Source organism: Mytilus californianus, unplaced genomic scaffold (assembly GCF_021869535.1).
Source record: "Mytilus californianus isolate M0D057914Y unplaced genomic scaffold, xbMytCali1.0.p SCAF_13, whole genome shotgun sequence".
NCBI classification, from domain to species: Eukaryota; Metazoa; Mollusca; class Bivalvia; order Mytilida; family Mytilidae; genus Mytilus; species Mytilus californianus.
The window spans coordinates 37,947,949-37,968,036 of record NW_026262615.1 but is presented as its reverse complement, the minus strand read 5'-3'; the positions used below and the strand labels follow the sequence as shown (position 1 = coordinate 37,968,036).

Below are 20,088 nucleotides of genomic sequence, written 5' to 3'. Positions count from 1 at the left end.
CTGATTTATATTTAAAAGCAAATAATAATGATATGGTAGGAGATACACACCAAACAGGATGTGTAAATTATTATATAATAAGTATTGTGCAATAGCAAGAAATTTTCAATTGCACAGTATTGCACAATAGCAAGAAATCTTCAATTGCACAGTATTGCGCAATAGCAAGAAATCTTCAATTGCACAGTATTGCGCAATAGCAAGAAATATCCAATAGCACAATATTGCGCAATAGCAAGAAATTGTCAATTGTACAGTATTGCGCAATAGCAAGAAATAATCAATTGCACAGTATTGTGCAAAAGAAGATACTTCGTATAAATTGCTTATTTCTTGATCAATTTCAATGGGGTTTTATTCTTGAATTCTTGGGGTTCTTTAATATGCTGAATCTAACCATGTATTAAGTTTTTGGATTTTGGGCCCCGTTTTTAAATTGGTCCACATTGAGGTCCAAAGGGTCCAAAATTGAACTTTGTTTGATTTCATCAAAAATTGAATTATTGGGGTTCTTTGATATGCCGAATCTAACCGTGTATTTAGATTCTTAATTTTTGGTTCTGTTTTCAATTGGTCTACATAAAGGTCCAAAGGGTCCAAAATTAAACTTAGTTTGATTTCAACAAAAATTGAATATATGGGGTTCTTTGATATGCTGAATCTAACCATGTATTTAGATTTTTGATTATGGGCCCAGTTTTCAAGTTGGTCCAAATCGGGGTCTAAAATTAAACTTTGTTTGATTTCAACAAAAATTGAATATATGGGGTTCTTTGATATGCTGAATCTAACCATGTATTTAGATTTTTGATTATGGGCCCAGTTTTCAAGTTGGTCCAAATCGGGGTCCAAAATTAAACTTTGTTTGATTTCAACAAAAATTGAATATATGGGGTTCTTTGATATGCTGAATCTAACCATGTATTTAGATTTTTGATTGTTGGGCCCCGTTATCAACTTTGTCCACATTGAGATCAAAAGGGTCCAAAATTAAACTTTGTTTGATTTCATCAAAAATTGAATATATGGGGTTCTTTGATATGCTGAATCTAACCATGTATTTAGATTTTTGATTATGGGCCCAGTTTTCAAGTTGGTCCAAATCGGGGTCCAAAATTAAACTTTGTTTGATTTCAACAAAAATTGAATATATGGGGTTCTTTGATATGCTGAATCTAACCATGTATTTAGATTTTGGATTATGGACCCAGTTTTCAAGTTGGTCCAAATCGGGGTCCAAAATTAAACTTTGTTTGATGTCAACAAAAATTGAATATATGGGGTTCTGTAATATGCTGAATCTAACCGTGTATTAAGTTTTTGGATTTTGGGCCCCGTTTTTAAATTGGTCCACATTGAAGTCCAAAGGGTCCAAAATTTAACTTTGTTTGATTTCATCAAAAATTGAATTATTGGGGTTCTTTGATATGCCGAATCTAACCGTGTATTTAGATTGTTAATTTTTGGTTCCGTTTTCAAATTGGTCTACATAAAGGTCCAAAGGGTCCAAAATTAAACTTAGTTTGATTTTAACAAAAATTGAATTTTTAGGGTTCTTTGATATGCTGAATCTAACCATGTATTTAGATTTTTGATTATGGGCCCAGTTTTCAAGTTGGTCCAAATCGGGGTCCAAAATTAAACTTTGTTTGATTTCAACAAAAATTGAATATATGGGGTTCTTTGATATGCTGAATCTAACCATGTATTTAGATTTTTGATTTTTGGGCCCTGTTATCATTTTTGTCCACATTGAGATCAAAAGGGTCCAAAATTAAACTTTGTTTGATTTCATCAAAAATTGAATTCTTGGGGTTCTTTGATATGCTGAATCTAACCATGTATTTAGATTTTGGATATTGGACCATAATAGGTGAATGTCCAATTTAAAATTTTTAAGTTCTTAGACCACATTCATTCTGTGTCAGAAACCTATGCTGTGTCAAATATTTAATCACAATCCAAATTCAGAGCTGTATCAAGCTTGAATGTTGTGTCCATACTTGCCCCAACTGTTCAGGGTTCGACCTCTGCGGTCGTATCAAGCTGCGCCCTGCGGAGCATTTTATTTTCTATTAAATGGAATTTAGACAAATCTTAACTATATTTGATCACAAACTGTTACTTACAATCACATCTGAAAAAAGGATGCAATTGACACCTATATGATAACTTAATCTTGTCGTTACAACTTATTGCTGCAAACCTACACTCATATTTTTCAAGGAAAAAATAAATATTTTTATTAATTTCATCACATTCCCAGTAAGTTTATCTACCATATTTATATTTTTCATTACACACTAATGTTTTATATGAGTTGCTGCAAAGTAACTTGTTCAATTCTCCTTTAAACCAGGAGCAGTGATGTAACACTACAACATAGATGTTTAAATACCATATTCAATCATCTAATAGTATGAACTATGATCATAGTAATTACAACCACTATCAGGAGCAGGATCTGATTACCCCTTTGGAGCACCTGCGATCATCCTTAGATTTTGTTTTTGTACGTGTAGCTCTGCCTTTGTTCTCTATACTGTTAGTCTTTTGGTCATTTTTCTTTTTTTGCCATGCAGTCAGTTTATTATCTACTCTGAATGTCCCCATGGTATCTTTCACGTCTCTTTACCAATATACTTTCTAAACAATAATTATTGCTTCAAACTAAATATTATTTTATTTTGTATTTACATAAACAAAATATACCAATAATGCAAATGAAATATATAAAAATCTGGTACAAATTGGTAAAAATGTAGTATGAGATGGCTGAGTAGGACTTGTCAAAGATACGAGTTGACATGGATTCGTAAACTCTTCTGTTTAAATCAATGAATGTTTCACGGTGGCGTATATATATGTTGTGTACATTCTACTCCTTTGTTCATTGCTTGATCTACTTAACCTTCTTGAGATCATCCCTTTCTTGTTGGTACTTGTGTTTTTATTATTTTCCAAAACTTTGCAATGTATAAATAGCACTCATCATACATAGATACCAGAATAAAAATCATGTACGGTAGACACATGTTTCATCTTTAAAAGACTTGATCTTCATTGACGCTCTAATAATAATTATAAAAAGTTTGTAAACTCGTGTTTGTCCTTTCGTTGTTTTGTTTTTTTCGTTTTTTTTGTCTTGAGTTGTCAGATATTCTTAGATTTTTATTTCCCCTTTGGAGTCTCCTCCTTTTTTGGCAGTTGATTCGTAGTCAATTATACCACATCTCATTTTGTTCATACTAGATATCTACAATAAACTATATGACAATAAACCCGAAAATCCACGATTGAACGGTCTGCTCTTTCTTCCTTTGGAGTTTCAACCAAAGATTAAAAACGGGACATCCCTTAAATTTATCAAATTAACTCAAGAGTCCTTACAAACATCTTTAAAAGTTGCTGATGTAGTAGTCAATATATAAATACCTTTAAAATTTATCAGCAATCAAACCTAAGTTTCAGTTCATTTTGATGCTTACCACTCTTAAGAGTAGTATGAATCAGAGGCATATGTGGATACTAAAATGTTCCACAGATCTCTTCGAGAACATGTAATCTAAGTCTCCCTCCTTTGACTTCTGTCCTCTTTACTCTTCATATAATACTAGAGGTTTTCTCCCCCATACATAGATTACCTTAATTCACATTAAGAGACATTTATTGCATAGATATCATTCTTCAGTATATGAGGGTTTGTCCTTTTTGCAGTGTAGATTCATTTTACCCTTCGAACAAAAAACAACGATTTAGAGAAATGATTGACACACAATTTATGAATAGCTACAAAAAAACACGACTTCATATTTGTCATTTCTGACTTTTTTGGATTCCAGAATTCGACTTTATTTTGCCAAATAAATCTAGAAAAAAGTTAGAAAGTTTAAATTCATATGATATCGAATAAAACAAAATTTATTTTTAAAAAGACGTTTTTAAATTTATATTTGTGGGAATTTTTTCTTCTAAGCTAGATTTCTTCAAATGTGTATTATTATACTTATTGCCATGAAATCATTTGAAAGATATAGATATGTATTCCAAAATGATATCATTGTGTACACATAAAAATAGTTATATGTGACGTTTAATTTTGAGAATTCACAGGGAATTATACAATTAACCTATTAATAGCTTGTATTATAAATACATCGATTGTTTTGTTTTTGTTTTTGTTACATTTTTTAAAAGAGGAGTATTTTTTTTTATTTGTAAGGCTAGAACTCTGTATCTGTTAACATGACTATTTTCTATTACTGGAATACGGATTATCCGTGTCATTCGTTGTTTAGGAAAAAAACATGCTAAAAATATATATACGGTGAATTCCCCGTAAATTACTTTTCTAAATATAGCATTGATTATATTTTTTAAAATTTAAATCAGTTACTATTTCTTTTTAATTTCATTAATGTCTTTCTTCAGGACAAGAGAGAGTCGCAGACAACAATATGTAAGACAATACTTTTAACTTGATAATACTTTATCCAAATATTGTAGCCTATTTTAACACAATGTTCATTCATTATATAGGGGTGCAAGTAGGGTGCCCAAAAAGTGTGAAAGAAGGTCACGAAATAATAAACGGCCATACATTTCTTTTTTGTGAACTGGATGGGGTTGTCAGCTTTTTGATGTTTGCATCACATATTATATTCTATTCAATTGAATTGGTATTATAAGTTTTACCCCTAACTTAAACGGGAAAGTAGATCTTTACAAAACGATTTTTTTGTGCTGGGTTACATGGTCCTACATGTTATATTCACTTTTGAAGAACCAAGGATATTTTTTAACTCAATGTTTGAAAAAATTATAACTTTGATTTAATGAATTCAAATATAAAATGATCATCCATTCTAAAATGAAACAGAAAAGATATATATTTCGTTATCATTATATAATATTTTGATTCATTCTTATTAAGGTTTTCGTGTAATTTATATTGGTTGCATTTTTTTATGCGTTGACTTCTTTTCTTTCTGTTCTTTTTCTCGTTTCGTTTCTTTTTATTTCATGTCGTTTCCATTTCGTTTTGCACTTTACAATAATCACCCTTCAAGTTAAAGAAAAAGTTACAAAAAAATTATTGAACTGTTTCATGTGTTTTAAAAAAAACCAACGATGTCGCTCGTCTATTCAGTATTTTTACAGTTAATCCTACCACCATGTTCTTATGTCATTTCATTTGATTATTATCTTTTCTAAGTTGTGAAGATGCCTTGAGTCATCTAGTCTTCTTTCATCTATATCCAAATTCCCACCTTTTGATAAATTCGCTGCCGGTTACTTCTTAGTTGACCAATCGTTTTGTCGTAATGAAATGATAGGGTTACGTAATCAGTTTTTAATTGTATATGGTTATTTGCAATCGAATTTTTAGAGATATATGAAAAAAGGTAATGGTTTCAATTGAATATAGAATATATGATTTGTCAAAATGAGACAAGAACATGAAGAACATCAATAAAATATATAAAAGTCTACGCAAATGCCACATTGACTTACGATATATTAGCTTAGATATAATAAGGAAAATGTTCTGTTTGTTAAAATGAAAAACTTCTCTGCATCAAGCGTTTTCATCTTTTACAAAAAGTTACAATTTTGAAGAGAAACACGAGAAACACTGAAATAAACTTTACCCTCGCCTTCATGGTCTTCGCAAGAAAGAGAAATTAAGCGCTTGTGTGTCTTAACAGAAAATACTATTTATCAGTCTCATGATAATCTACGCTGAAATCAGTCCAATTTAACATTAAATAAAGCAGCGAGTAAATGAAGACAAGAAATGACCAAATTTAGTACCTTTAAGGCCGAATCGTCTACCTAACAAAATCTCACAAAATCCTGTAAGTCACAATAATAACTTACTCTTATGTTGTTTTGGTTTGTGTTCAAGGCATTGTCATTTCCGTTGCTTATGTGTTGCCTTTCCAATCATGTATATTTTGATACCTGCGACCCTTTACATTATACTTTTTCGGTTATACAGGTATTCTCAATTTGGTCCTCTACATTTACTACTTTTGGTTTCAATCAGAAATGTTGTCAATTATTTTTGCTGATATCCTATTCCCTGTTGCGTACTAGAGATTTGCCACAATGATGTCATTCATTTGAAATAGTATATATATTTAGGGATTTTGGTAAATTAAAGATGTATGTCTCTTCTAATCACTACATATGTATCCCTTTAAGATTTAAAAAAAAAAACTTTATTGAATACGGTCTTTCATATTGTGTACCCCTATTGGAGCCTTTAGTTATCATGAAATATTAGATAACACATGTACCATGTGTACTTCCTGGTTCACAAATGAATGCGATGTCTTCATTACCTGAGTAATACAAGATTTAACCTATCTCCTCTTTATCATATATATAGTTCGTATTAAGAATACAATTCAAGAAATCAATAGAGTAGATAGATTTACTATTTCACAGTTGTTGTATACTATATTGATTATAATGATATATCTTTAGCATGTTCAGCATGTAAAGATTTCTTTTGATATGTTAAATGACCTATTTATTTATGTGGAATAGATATAGCTCATATACATTCTTTTTGAATCTTGAAAATTTTGTCTTGGACAATCTATAAATCATTTAAGCATATATTTTTGTCATATGACCTGACAAATACATTTTGAAAAAATGCAAACCTTTTCTTGTTAACGTTGATTCCAAAATTATTTCTAAATTTAGGCAAGCATTTCCGTATCTATAAATACATAAAATAAAGATTAACACAAATAGATATTTAAAAAACCTCTATCATTGGTAATCAAAATTCGAGATACATGTGTTATGCTTGATTTATTGGTAATTTGGTCTTTTCGCATGTTAGGGGCAAGAACCTGCATTATTTTTTATTAGATGACTTTTGTGTCAACTTAATGAAATGCGGGAAGTAGAAATGCTGACTGCCTCGTTGCATGTGAGGGGAAACAATTTTGTCTAGTAACTGTTTTTTATAGTACGTTAACCACCGGTTTTTGTTGGGGTTCTTGTTGCTCAGCCTTTGGTTTTCTATATTGTGTTTTGTGTACTATTGTTTGTCTGTTGGTTTTTTCTTTATTAGCCATGACGTTGTCAGTTTATTTTAAACTAATGACATATAATAATAATGTAATTAGATTCTCATTATGTTCGGATTTGAATGAAATATGTTATAATGAGCGATTACGTGAAATCGAGTTGAATAAAACCATGAAAAAGCCTGCAAATTATTTATGAACAACAAAAAGTCGATACATTTTACGATTGGTACTCTTGATCGAGTAACACTAACCTGTGATGAACGGTCATGATAGCAAATTGTATTGTCAATCCTTTCTCCTTTATCATCTTTTTCAGTCATTCCCTTATCGTCGTTTCACGGCTTTAAGATATGAACACACATTATCAACAACGAACAATTGCAAATGTTTAAGGATATGTTATCAGCGACGTCACAGTATATTAGAAGATGTTATAACACTAACTTTCATCAGGCGTAAAACGGTAAAACGGAGTTGGGTCTTAAAAGGTTAAACAGTTTATCCGGTGTTCGATATCAATATCGAACAATAACAGCCGCTTGACACAATATGGACCTTTGTAACTCGTTCACTGCACACACTCGCTAAATCGCTAAATAACCATAGCACTCTCCAAACATTGGCATTCGGCTAAGACGCTTCGAAACCAACAAAACGTTGCCCGTATTTATTCATTTGACCCATTCCAAAAATAGACGTTACCATCGGTTCGAGGGATTTAATGTAAGAGTAATTCTATTTGTAAATCATTGGTTTCATTTTACTGTATCATTTCAAAAATAGATAATTGGTAATCCATTAATGTTCGGTCAACATTGCCGTCTGACCTGCACCAGCATTTCATTCAAATAATTCACATGATTCCAAAAGAGCATATTTCTTCTGAAGATCTGTGACACTACTGTTCCTTATTACAATTAACGGTTGAAGAATAATTTTCAAATAAGACACAAAATTCGTTTACATATGCTCAAGTCGAAAATCCATTTTGATTATACAAACCAAGAGAAAACAAACTAGGGAGTCGCATGGACTTCAAAAGAGTAAAGACCTGCACTGCGACAAACTCAAAAAGTCAGTTGGTAAATTAATAGATAAAACGACCGCTTTGATTGATTAAGATCAAGCACTGCTATAAAATGTCTATCGGGAGTTAAAACATTTACAATGTATCGTTCAAGCAATTTGTGGTGTCGACCAAAAACTGTCCTTTGATCAATTTCAGTTGTGACGGGATATTTTTTGCCTCGTAATAAACAAACTTATAAGTCCGAATAATGTGGAAACAGCGTGCGTAACTTGTGGATGTATATATTAACCTCATACGATGAGGCTACGTTACTATTCAGAAATTAGAAATAAAAAATGTGGAAACTGAATTTGTTTTTATAGACGAGTGGCACACGTGGAGCAGGATCTGCTAATCATCCCATTTCGGAACACATGAGATTACCAAGGGTTCGAGTTGTTCAGTCTTTAGTTTTCTATGTGGTCCATGGTATTAATTTGTAGCTAAACAAGAAACAGCCCCAAATCGTTTATCATATCAAACAGGAATCACTACCTAAAATTACATTTGAGACTTATAGACGTTCAAAGAATTGATTGAATTTCTACACTTAAATGAAACCAGGAGAACATCAAAATTCGATTAGATGACAATATGCCATAAGAAGCTGACCTTTACTTAAGGTAGCACAATACAAAGATTTTTTCACCCCAATCAGACAACTTTAAACTGATGTAATTTCTTTCATCCAGCTTTAAATTTTATAAATGAGGTACCAAAAGAAAGAAGAAAGATTAATCTTTCAAATGGTGATAACTTCATTATGACATGATTATTATATAATTGACTATTATGTAATTAGTTGCTATATTGTGATGTCCACACTTGCATGAAATTAGCTTCTTTGTTACTCATACTATCCCAAAATATTTTATAGATTCTTATGCAACACAGTTTGACCTCCAAGTGAGGGTCTCAGATTTTTCCTGTTGTATTTCATTCTCTCATAAACCTTCAATGAAGTTTGCAACCTCGATTCATAAGAGATCACTAAATTAAATTGGGTATAAAATTTGTTCTATTGATGTTTTTGGAAATCCGAGAAACTGTTTTGAAGATAACTGGTCAAGGAACAACATGTGTGAAAATCAGGCATATAGGGGCACCCATATAGGAGCTAATTTCATTTGAAACTACATTTTCATGACAAAAATGAATGTGTCACAATTGAGTAAATAAGGATTTTCCTACTTGTACCCAATTAACTTCAATATAATTCACACATCATGGGGATACTTCAGGATTGGCCTTTAATCATAAATCAATTAGGTTTTGACCAATAAGAAAGCATTCCAATTCAGCAATTCTAAATATATAAAGAAAATGCACACCCTATGCATAAAAAATCGGATCTGGCGGGAGATGTTATATCATTATTGACCTTGCTGTAAGTCAGTTGCTACTGATATGGTAAAAACTCCGCCCATCATGACAAACCTTTACTATTAATGATCTCAGAAGTTTAATTGTACATTGCATTTACTTTTTTCAATATGGATTTTATTCCTTTAGTACATAAAATGATAAATTTTGTTTTTTGCATTGTTACAAAAAGTAAATTATGCATGTGTACTCAAAATGATCAGTTGGTCAGTCTAGAGGGTCCTTATGGGGGATTTCTAGAATTATAATTGTATACAATGACAATATGGTGTTTGACACAAAGTCGATTTGTTTCATTTTTTGCAGTTTGAAAATGAAATATTTAATTTGTATTTTCTTTTAAAAAGAATTCATATTTAAACATTCTCCTCAAGAAATTCTAGTATAAACATCAGCAACATTTATTGTTGTATAATTATATTTGTTTAATATTTGTACATTTATATTTTGATTCCCTCTATAGCTCCAAATAGTTGTTTTGTTTTTTCTCCTGGCAGCTCCAATACAGAAATGTATTTTTACTTGGAATTCATTATCTTCATTTTTCCATAAATCCTTAATCCAACACTTTTTCATAACTGTTATTTTTATTGCTGGTCAGTGGTTGTAAAGCTATCAAATGATTCTATTGATTAACCACATAGAGCTGCCCACATGTTCTTATCTTGTATCAGTCAGACACGTGCATTTGTTTATAAAACTTATTATCATCAAAACTCAATAACAGTGCAAGATATGTAAATAATTTTTTCTTCTGTGGTTTTTGAATATTAATAAGTAACAAAAACAGCTGAAAAAATGAAATTTTGATAAAATTTAGTTGCTTTTGTATTGTGCTACCTTAAGTTAAAATAACATTATTAATTCGCTACTTGCAGCATATACATATTGAAATACAATGTTTTATTCTGATTTCTGTAGTCATATTTAAGTTTACAAAATGATCATCTTTTAGAAAAAATGTCCTCAAGTTAAACACATAAATTGTTTCATACCATAAAGTCGAAAAGGACCATATATAAGCCTCTGCTAAAATTGATTAAGTGAAACGAAAGAGCTGGACGTACATGTCAGGGATGGGGTAATCGTAATCGATTGGAATTGATTACATGTTTTCAAGTAATCGACAGTCATCTGTAATCGATTACAGCAAAAATTATGATGTAATATATGTACTGCATTGAAGTAGTAAGCTAACTTGTAATGAAATTCCTTAAAGCATAATTTTCAATAAAAGTTAGAATTCAAGCTTAGAAATGATAAACTGTTGATTCTTCATAAAATTATGATATAAAAATAAGAAAGTCTACAAAAATATTTTGACAGTTAACCAATGCATTGAAATTTTTTGTTCGGTAATAGATACATGTATCCTATATTGACACTAAAAATATATATTGTTTATAATTTTGAATAGAGAATACAAAATTCTCAACAACCTTTTTGTTTTACTAATCAGATGATCATAGACTTCTAATTAATGAGGTACAGACTTTGTTTTGATTTCAATTATGTCTAATTAAGTGAGAGATTTATTACTCAAGGTTATGAATATTCTCCATTGGCAGTTTTATAACCAGTAATTAGGAAGGTTATCCAAACAAAAAGATAAGTTCATTCATGTAATTAGAATTTAGAAATTTCCATCTTTAAAATTTACTGAACTAATTATTCTACTTTTTTATATATATTATTCAGGGGAAACTTCCAAAATTGCAATTAATTGTATTCAAATATTGAGTAAAAAAAACACAGATAAGTCAGTTTAACAGCAACAATTGGTAAAATATAGAGAAAAGGACTTACAATATGCCTTACAATATACAAAAGGAATTGACGCAATGGTCGCGCATTTCAAGAATGTTCTCATGTTTATAATCATCCACTCAAGAATGTTTAAATAGGTCGAATCCTTAGTAAGAGCGTAAGCTTTCATCTAGAAAATATTTGTCAACATAACATTTGGAAACAATGCTTTAAAAGCTGTTTTTGTAAAGTTCTAAATATCCACTATAAATACGCTGAACAACAGAATTGTGTAGCTTGTAATTGACAGTAATCGAAAAGTAATGTTATTACTTTTAATAAAGTAATCGGTTGCAATCGATTACATACACACATTTGAGTAACCGATTACTAATCGATTGCACAAAAATCCTTCAAGTAATTGATTATTAATCGATTACATTTGCCAGTAATCGTGCCCATCCCTGGTAAATGTATAGTCTAACATTCTCTTATAATTTGGTCATACTGCTATTTTATTTACATGTTGATTCGACTAAAATACATGTTATAGCTTCATCTGAGAGTGTATATTCTTATTAATGAAATTATCACCTAAGAACTGAATGCATTATATTTACCAATCAATTAATAAAAGGGATAAATAACTAAAAAATAAACTATTGAAGAACACGGGCAAAGGAAATGTGCCATAAAATAATGTCCCAATGAATCATTGTCCGTCGCATGTCCGTCGCAAAGTGTCATGTTGTCCACCGACACTTTTTTCATAATGAAACACTGTCCAGAACAATATTTCATATTGATATCATTATCCAAATATTATATGCAAATAACCTCCCTTTGATGAGACAAAATTTCATGACAATCCATCTTTGAAATATTGTCTAAATATACAAAGAAATAACCTTAGATAATTTGCCTTTACCATGATAAAATTACATACTTATCATCTATGAAACGTTGTCTGTATATGGATATTTGTCTTTCTTTAGAATTTTTTTTATAGATGCAGACAAATTTCACGATACATAGTCATGAGCTATTGGTTTAGGGAAAAATACTCCATACGACAATATTTTGTTTGAAATAAACGCATTAACAAGTGATCGCTATAATCATTATTTATAGAAAAATAATTCTCCAATCTCAAATCTCAAATCTCAGCACAATAATAATCAATTCTAATCACATATCTTAATTTTGATCGGAAAATTCGATAATCATTAATTCGTTTATTTCAAGATTTTCTTAGCGTTACTAACGTATTGAAGAGGCTTATAGTTTTGATCCCCTATTACGAACAAGAAAAGTAACGTAGAATATATGCACTTTCATCCAGATTATACCAATATCATTCACAGCATGCCTGTAGACAAAGAATCAGCTTTTTTCAACTTAAAAACGCTTGAGGGAGAAACAATAACTTCTGAAGCACTGTCTACTGAGGAATTGTCGAACATTATCACAACCGCGAAGAAAGAAAGAAAGAAACTATTTGTGTCATTCGACTGGACGGAAGTACATTCCAAACCAAAGGCATTGACAACAGTTATTATCGCATGGGCAACAAAACAAAACAGCAAGTTATTTGAAAGGAATGTCTTGACAATAGAAGAGAATGATATTAAAAGCACTTTACCAAAGATAAAAGAAATCCTTGAGGATAGCATCACCACTAAGGTTAGTGTTATGTCAATTTGCTACATAGACATATAACAAGTGTTTATCGGATGTATATATTTTTTGTTTTTCTACCTTTTCAGAGATAGCAACGTATTAATCTATTTTTCATCATTAACCAATTCTAATGTGCTTTTTTGTCAAATTTCAAATAATTCAAAGTAATGACGTCTTGTACATAACAACGATCTGAATTTAAAAAAAGTGCACAATTGATCAAGTTTCTCCATATAGGGTTATAGAGCCATTAAATAAAGTTAATTATCTCCCTTGCATTGACCAATCAATAAAGGCAACAGTAGTATACCGTTGTTCAATAGTCTTTATTCGTTTAAGCAAAAACAAACCCGGGTAACAAACTCAAACAGAGGGAAACATATCAACTATAAGAGGAAAACAGCGGAAAAACAGAAACACTGAACTACTACAAAAGTAAACGCCAACAACATACATAGAAACGGACTGTAAATAACAACTGCCATATTCCTGACTTTGTACAGGACATTTTTAGAAAAAAATGGTGGGTTGAACCATGTTTTAAAATTTGGCATTTTAACACGAAGTATAATAAAACAGATTGTTCCTTTAAGTCGGGGTTATAACTTCATTCTAACATGAAGTTCTTCAAACGCTTTGAGTACACACCCGTGGTAAAATATGAATATATTATTTGGGCTGTTCCGATCGTACTCCCGCGTCATATGCTTTTTTATGAATGAGCTACCCGACGTCATAGAACGATAAGACGTAAGAATATAAGCATTTTACGGGAAAATACACGCTTGTGAAACCGAAAATCATCACAACAAGGAAACGTAAACAAACGATGCAAAAATGTGTTATTTAAGCCATTTTTTGTATACATATAAGACATATAAGTACAATTATCATTTAGATTCATCCAAACCTATCTAAATATGTTATTGTAAATAGTTTAAGCATGTCATTTATTCAGTTTGCTCCGGTCTTTTACGTCAATTCAATAGTGCGTTTATTTATGGGAACGGCAAATAAAGCCTTCATCTAGAGCGCTTCGATCCAAAACAATTGCCGTATTTGTCCTATTAGGTCAGGGTAAAATATTTGTCATAAAGGGCCAACCCGTGGTAAAATCACGATATATTCAAGCCCCCATGAATTATTTCGTAAGTATGTTATGACCTTTACTCGTTAATTCGGTTGTCATAACCATTGATATTTTACATATTTGTGTGTAAGATATCCTTACTTTAAGGAAGTTCGCTACTCAGTTTCAATATAACAAGCTTTTCATGACACTAGAATATATTGATAGGGGTCTAATAAAGGATCCAAAAGAGCGAAAAAAAAATATAGGTCAGTGTGCTTGTTTTCGAGATATTACTCATTGAAATTTTGGCAAAAAAATGTTCTCTCTTGAATTATCATAGCTTTATCATTGACAAGTTCATTAAGTTCTCAAAAACAATTAAAAAAATAACATAGATTTTATAAGGCTTTTACAGATGACTTATAATTGTACATGTAAAATTTTTATAAAAAGAAAGATGGGGGTAAGTGGGCAATTTGTTTAAATCATTCAAAGGGATAAAATCAGAGGATTCCGAAAATCTGACAAAAATTCCAAAACATGACAAGCAAACATCATTAATGTATAACTTTAAAATTGAATTCATAACCTGAGTTCTACATGTACCTGCAATATAAACTGTTTATATACATATGCATTCTTTCTTTATTTTAATAGGTAACATTTAATCCGAGAGCAGACTTTACCAGCTTGTTACATTACGGAATCAAACTTCAGAATATATTTGACATACAGGTATATCTCCTATGCATGAGTAACATCAGACAACTGTTTGACATTCTGTGGATTCATTATTATTCTTTGGATACCAATTTTCGTGGATATAGGTTAACCACGAAATTAAATGATCAACGAATGACAAATTTCCTATAGTCATATATGCAAACTTCCGCAAAACCACGAAATTAAATATCCACGAACATGTAAGTTTTTCTGAATCCACGAAAATTGGTACCCACGAAAATAAGTGAATCCGCAGTATGTAAATCAGCAGATCGCGGATACTCATTATGTTTATAACATTTATCAAAAACATATTTTCAAATTTGGAATATATCGTAATTTTTTATACATAAGTTTAGGTCACAGATAAGTTTTTCTTCAATATTGATTCGATACGAAGCTTTAAAATCAAACCTCACAGAATATAACTTTTTAAGTTAGTGTTTTTGAAGCCAATAATGTATAAAAGTATATAAATCTCGACACAAGACGTGCAAGGATTCAACCAAGTATTATTTGCAGTCTTCGATGTTTAAGATTAACCAGGGTACATGTGATAAAAAATAAATAAATTGTTAATGACACATTGACATTTATGATAATATCATGTTACAAAAAGCGCATTCTTTTGTATTTATTATTTCAACTAAATAAAATTGAGGATGGAAACAGGGAAGGTGTAAAAGAGACAACAACCCGACCAAAGAGCAGAAAACATGCCAAGGCCTCCAACGCTTTTAAATTTGTATATTACTTGTTAATTCTTATTTAGTACTCCTGTTATGTTATTTAAACATCGACATATATTTGTGTATTGTTAATGAGAGAATAAAAGTCCTATATCAAATATTCCTTTAAACATGTAGTGAAACTTACATATAAAAATTATAGACAGAAAAGCAAAACATTTCGTCTTCTCATGTAACGTAACATTTTAGCAACACAAATTGCCAAATACAATGATTATATGTTTTTATAATAGGCCTGCGTGCAGTGCATAAATGCAAGGAAAAATAAAAAAGGCGCTCTCGTGATGAACGAAAGCAACACGTTAGATGAAATATGTACGATGTATAACATACGTAATGACGACAATTTGCCTATGCATGTGTCTAACGTTATATGTCAGATGGATATAGAAGAGTATTTAACAAAAAAGAATGGGTAGGTATACTGATTACTTGATAAAGATATTCTATAAAAATGTTTATTCTAAATCTGTATATTTTAACACAGTTAATCTATGCTACCATTAGTTTGTACTAAAAATTTGGTATCAATAGTCTCATTTAACATTCCATTTCGCTTTTACTGATTAAAAAATTAGGATTGAAAATGGCGAGTTTAAAATTTGGTTAGCTTGAAATATTCTTTCGCTGATGACACAATAGTTTTCTCATTTATATTTCGTTCATTAATTGATTAATTGAATTCTGTTCTAAGTCCAATCATCTTAAACGGATTCAGCTTGATCGGATGACATTAACAAAAATCAAGCTTAGTTATCGGTTTAAAAGGATTTAACTGCCAATAAAAAGTAATTATGCATTTTTGTTAATAAAATGTCTTGAACTCTTTTGAAAATGAAATGTGGAGCTTTCTTGTCCAGTACCATTCAGTATAGTGTCGTTTTAGCAAAATTGAAGACAAAGTAGAACAATAGTCATTTGATTATCATCACTATATTTTTATTTCTGGGGTAGATGATGCGTCTTTTAGACTGTTAGTTCCCAAAGGTATTACCAGCCCAGTAGTCAGGGATTCGCCACTGATATGACTTACAACAAACAGTTATATAATCTTTATTGTTGAATGTTACAACTAATAAGGAACAAAAGTTCCAGCTCAACAAGGCAACCTTAGGTGATTTTAATGGTTATTACCTTTTCAGTTTGACCCCCCTTTTAGTCATTAAATGGTATCTCCTTAAATATGTAGACATTCTTTTGGTTTAGGACGAATCAGTTTAGAATCGATTTAGCAAATTTGCAGACAAAGAGGACAAAGGTCATTTTATCATCATCATCTCTATATTTAGGTTCTAGGATTGATAACGCTATACTGTTGGACTGTTATTCCCCGACGGTATCACCAGCACATTAGATAGGGCTTCGCTACTGATATAGATTATAACAAGCATTAGTTAAAGTTTTGTAGATGAATTTTGCAATTATTAATTATTAATATCCCTTAAAGCAACTTTAGGTGGTTTTGATTGTTTTTGCATATTCTGTTTAGGCCCTTTTGGTCATATAGCCCCACAAATTCTATAATGTTATTTTCATTTTCAGCGCGAGATTATCATCTTTATATAAAAAAAGTTTTTACGCGAATGTTTTAAAATTCAGTGTAAAGATACCATTGTAAGGTAATTATTGATATAAACAAAAGCGAATGTTTTCATTCTACTCTAATGATAAGATGAAACGGGTTTTAGTATACTTGATTGTTTGTAAATCCATGTCAGCATGACGCTATTGTACATAGTTATGTCAACTAATAAGGAAAAACATAATCATGGTGGTGATCAAATAGAGTATGATCCAAATATTTTTTTTATCATCCATTAGTATCTTGACCAACATACCCCACAGGGTGACTGGGGAATAGACATATGGTAACTTTGGAATTTTCCTGACCAACAGTAAAACCCTTGTCCGTTCGGAGGTGTACACAGCTACGTCCGGTCAAAATGGGGACGTTAAATTCGATGCCTCGTGTAAAGAGATTAAGAATCCTTGCAACAACTCGTTGATGGGTCCGTAGGTGGCCTGTTGCGAGGCAAATTTCTATTCTTATTTAATATACCCTCATTTTCCAGTGGCAGTCCAAATTTATCCGACCTGCATCACGGAAGGCTTCTGTTACAGGACTTACCTATTGTATCTATTGTTAATTTGTTCTCGTCCTGAACATGCATGAAATATTTGCTACTGGAAGTTAAGCAATCAACAATCTACTAATTTAACGACATACATTTAAAGAAATGTATTGATTCTAACTAAATTATCGTTAAACCCGGTATACCGTTTTTCTCTTTTTATTAAGGAAATGGTTTACAGCGTTAAAGAGGATTAAGTTTTTATATAGAAGAAGAATGGTAAGAATTATTCATCTTACAAACAAGCAGGAAGAAAGGATGAGAAGAAATTCTCATCGATTTAGTAGCCATGAGGAAAATACAACCACTGCAGCTCGGAAAGATGACAAGAGAAGGAAAAGAACAACATGCCTTTACCAATGTAGTATTGGGATAGAAATAGAGAACGATTCTTCAAAGGGATATTGCATGGGACTGAAAGAAAAGGTCACCAACAATCGACAAAATATGTCAGGGATATCTGAAAACGACTATGTTAAGCATAATAGTATGAACGAATGTTCTGCATCATCGGTATCTGAACGTCATACATCAGACGAGATTCAAAAAGTTTGCGTACTTGCAAAATACCAAAACACACTACAACGGTGTAACAAACGAACATCAAATCGATGATCATGACTTAATCTGGCCATGTTGTATGGCTAAACGATACCAATTGAATCGGGTATAAGTATTGTCAATTCAGAAATTATTGCGATGTTTTTATTATTGCGAAAAATGCGACAGGGGTATAATCGCATTATTTTAAATTCGCATTTTGAAATTTTTTATATGAATTAAACAGGATTTTTCTCAATATCGCAATAATTAAACCGCATTTAAGTCCAAAATGACAAAATCGCAATAATAATTGCACGCAATAATTTCTGAATTTACAGTAATCATTACAAACGTTATCGAACAGCTTAATGAAATATCTTTTCGATAAAATCGTACAGAGAGGTTTTTCATTAAACTGAATGATCAGAATTGATGCAAAATTAAAAAATATACACAATATAAGTAAATTTTAGTCTAGCTGTTGTTGCTGCTCTTCTCCTTATTTAGTTATCTATCTAGGATTATTTTTATAACTTTGACACAGTAACGGATAGGGACATGAGGTCTTCAGCAATGATTATGGGTCTATATGGTCCAAAACAGGATCAAACGATCATTGGTCACCGGTCATCCCAGGCCGAGAAAAGTGAATCTAAAGAAAGAAAAAACGATCATCATTACAATAAAAATCAACAGAAGTTATAAAGGAGCAATTAATGAAAGTAAAAATAAAATTGAAAATGGTAAAGATTGCTACGCATAAACAATTTCTAATGATTGTTTGACATATCAGGATGCATTGCATGATATATAGAATAAATTTGGTAACGTTCAGACATGTTGTTGTATTACTGCACCATATGCAATTAATGTCTCTTTAGTCATGCTCGAGTCCAAACTAATTGATTATCGAAAACGTAATACAAAAGCTGTAGAGTTGAAGAGCTAATAAACCAAAGATGACCAACAGTAAAGCCAGAAACGGACAAGGAATTAGACATATGCATGAGGGGGGATACCTTCCTAATTTTGAAATTATTTAAAAAATTTTAAAGCATCAAAATTAAAAAAAGCAATTACCGTATTTTTGTTCAGGTCCCCATCCTTAACTATATGTTTTCTCGTTTGAATTGTTTTCACATTTTTCATGTCAGAACCGTTTATTTCCTACTATCAGGTATGAGCTTTACCCATAGTTGAAGGCTGTACGGTTACCTATGATAGTTTATATTTACTTCATTTGAACATGATTAAGCAAGTATGATTTCATTTGCAGGAACTACTCACTAATTTTTTCCTGTGGCTGAACAGACTTTTTTGTACTGATTCATTGCACGTTCTCCTATTCTATTTTGTTATTGTACTTTATCGACTTTAAAAATGGTGGATTGGGGGCTTAACAAAACATTCAATACTGCAATATGCTTATGTGCCTGTGTCAAGTCAGGAATTTTATATAGTGGAACGTAAAGTTGTTGTTTTTTGCCAGCAAAATTATTTTAAAATATCTATATTGAAATATAAACAATTTCTATTACAGGAATTTAATCTAAATTTTCGATGCACAAAATATCATTTATCAAATTTTGCCCTATCAAAAAGTATCAAATGTCTAAAGGGGCATATGGAACTTTGTAAAAGTCATGTTATATTGATGAGAGTTTGCACAAAAGAAAACGTTTTAGGTAAAGAGTCACATTGCATTTTACGGTATTCAGTCTATTGCTTTCAGTTGTGTGGAAACAATCAAAATCATAATAATGCATTGGATATTACTTTGTTTCTGGATTTTAGAAGTTAATTGTTCCATAGATAAAGAAAACGGAGGTGAGATGTATATTAGCATTTTAATTCAAACGTGATAAGTTTTCAAAAAGGAACCACGCAGTATATAGAGTTTGTGATTATCTTAAATCTTTTATATAATTTCACAAGTGCT

At 31.1% G+C, this 20,088-nt stretch overlaps 1 protein-coding gene across 1 annotated transcript; it reads left to right on the top strand.

Moving 5' to 3' along the window:
* Positions 1 to 4,410: 4,410 nt before the first annotated feature.
* On the top strand, positions 4,411 to 18,983 carry LOC127723618 (uncharacterized). The gene is made up of 5 exons (XM_052230318.1): positions 4,411 to 4,459; positions 12,615 to 12,933; positions 14,660 to 14,737; positions 15,708 to 15,889; positions 17,774 to 18,983. The coding sequence occupies exons 2-5, from the start codon at positions 12,616 to 12,618 to the stop codon at positions 18,219 to 18,221; spliced, it is 1,026 nt and encodes a 341-aa protein (XP_052086278.1). The 5' UTR covers positions 4,411 to 4,459; position 12,615; the 3' UTR covers positions 18,222 to 18,983.
* Positions 18,984 to 20,088: the final 1,105 nt, after the last annotated feature.